This window comes from Mus pahari, chromosome 5, assembly GCF_900095145.1.
Source record: "Mus pahari chromosome 5, PAHARI_EIJ_v1.1, whole genome shotgun sequence".
NCBI classification, from domain to species: domain Eukaryota; kingdom Metazoa; phylum Chordata; class Mammalia; order Rodentia; family Muridae; genus Mus; species Mus pahari.
The window spans coordinates 53,752,851-53,754,231 of NC_034594.1; the positions used below are offsets into that span (position 1 = coordinate 53,752,851).

General features: G+C 50.3%; 1 protein-coding gene across 5 annotated transcripts in view; it reads right to left on the bottom strand.

Annotated features, from left to right (window-relative positions):
• The window catches only part of Ptprn (protein tyrosine phosphatase receptor type N), an 18,050-nt gene that overhangs the window by 8,487 nt on the left and 8,182 nt on the right, over positions 1-1,381 (bottom strand). For all 5 annotated transcript variants that reach the window (XM_029538931.1, XM_029538929.1, XM_029538930.1 and 2 more), the window contains one exon: positions 251-528. In XM_029538931.1, coding sequence (XP_029394791.1) covers positions 251-528 — 278 coding nt within the window. The remainder of the gene's footprint in view (positions 1-250; positions 529-1,381) is intronic.

The window sequence follows — 1,381 nt, forward strand, 5'->3', positions numbered from 1 at the left end:
ACCAGAAGAGGGCATCAGATCTCATTATGGGTGGTTGTGAGCCACCATGTGGTTGCTGGGATTTGAACTCAGGACCTTCGGAAGAGCAGTCAGTGTTCTTAACTGCTGAGCCATCTCTCCAGCCCCACTCTCCCCAGACCTTTTTTTTTTTTTTTTTTAATAGCGCTGGATTCTTGCTCTTTGCTTCTTGCCAGACAAGCTAACCCAATCCCACAGGGCCTGGAGGGCTTCCCTGGGATGCACCACTCACTTCTGGTCAGTGACAATATAGCCATACTCCTCAGCTGATGGTCGAGCTGACGGCCGTCCCACCACTGTGGGCTGGCTCTGGCCCAAGGGACTTTTCTTCTCCAGCAGAACGGAGGAGGTGCCCAGAGGACTGGATGTGTGGGGAGGTTCAGGAAAACCAGGGCTCAGCACCTGCTGAACTTCGCTGGAGGCGGGGCTGGCAGTGGGGTGTCCAGGAAGCGAGGGTGTGGGGGGCGGAGCTTCTACTGGGTCTCCTCTCTGCATCCGTTCTTGTATTGTCTGTTATAAGACAGGATGCAGGTGTGACCTCTAGAGTGGAAGGGCTGGGGAGGAGGGGCAGTCACACTTTGGGCTCTAAACTCTTTACAGTGGAATTTAGGAACGGTTTAGCTTTTTAACCCCCAAAGTCCACGCAATGGCTAACAGAGAGCACGTTCATGGACTGTGAATCAAATGTATGGATGGGGGAGTATAGGGTTTAGTGAGTGAGATATGGTCTGTAAACCACAGAATGGGGCTGGAGTGGGGCGGGGGCGGGGCTGGGCGGTGAGCTGAGCCCAATCATTGGGACAGATAAACAGAAAGCCAACGGTTTTTAGGCTTTTGTTCTGTGGCAACGTGTTAGAAGCCTACACCTAAAACACAGAGACAACGCTTATCCAGCTACAGCAGGATGGAACCTCCACCAAAGCCCTCGCTGTAGCAATCATGAGAGTCTGAATGGATTGTGGTAAAAAGAGGAGCGGATTAAGGATTCTGGCTTCATCCGGTGGTAGTGGTGCATGCCTTTAATCCCAGCACTTGGGAGGCAGAGGCAGTCAGATTTCTGAATTCAAGGCCAGTCTGGTCTACAAAGTGAGTTCCAGGACAGCCAGGGCTACACAGAGAAACCCTGTCTCAAAACAAACAAACAAACAAAAAACAAAAAAGGGATTCTGGCTTCTAGTGCTGTTGACTTAAGTGAGGCCACAGGTGATTATTTGAAGTCTCTGGGCCTTAAAGTGGATAGATTCTGAGCCATGATCTCAAAGCAAAGGTGTGTGTGTATGTGTGTGTATGTGTGTATATGTGTGTGTGTGTATGTGTGTGTGTGTGTATATATGTGTGTGTGTGTATGTGTGTGTATGTGTGT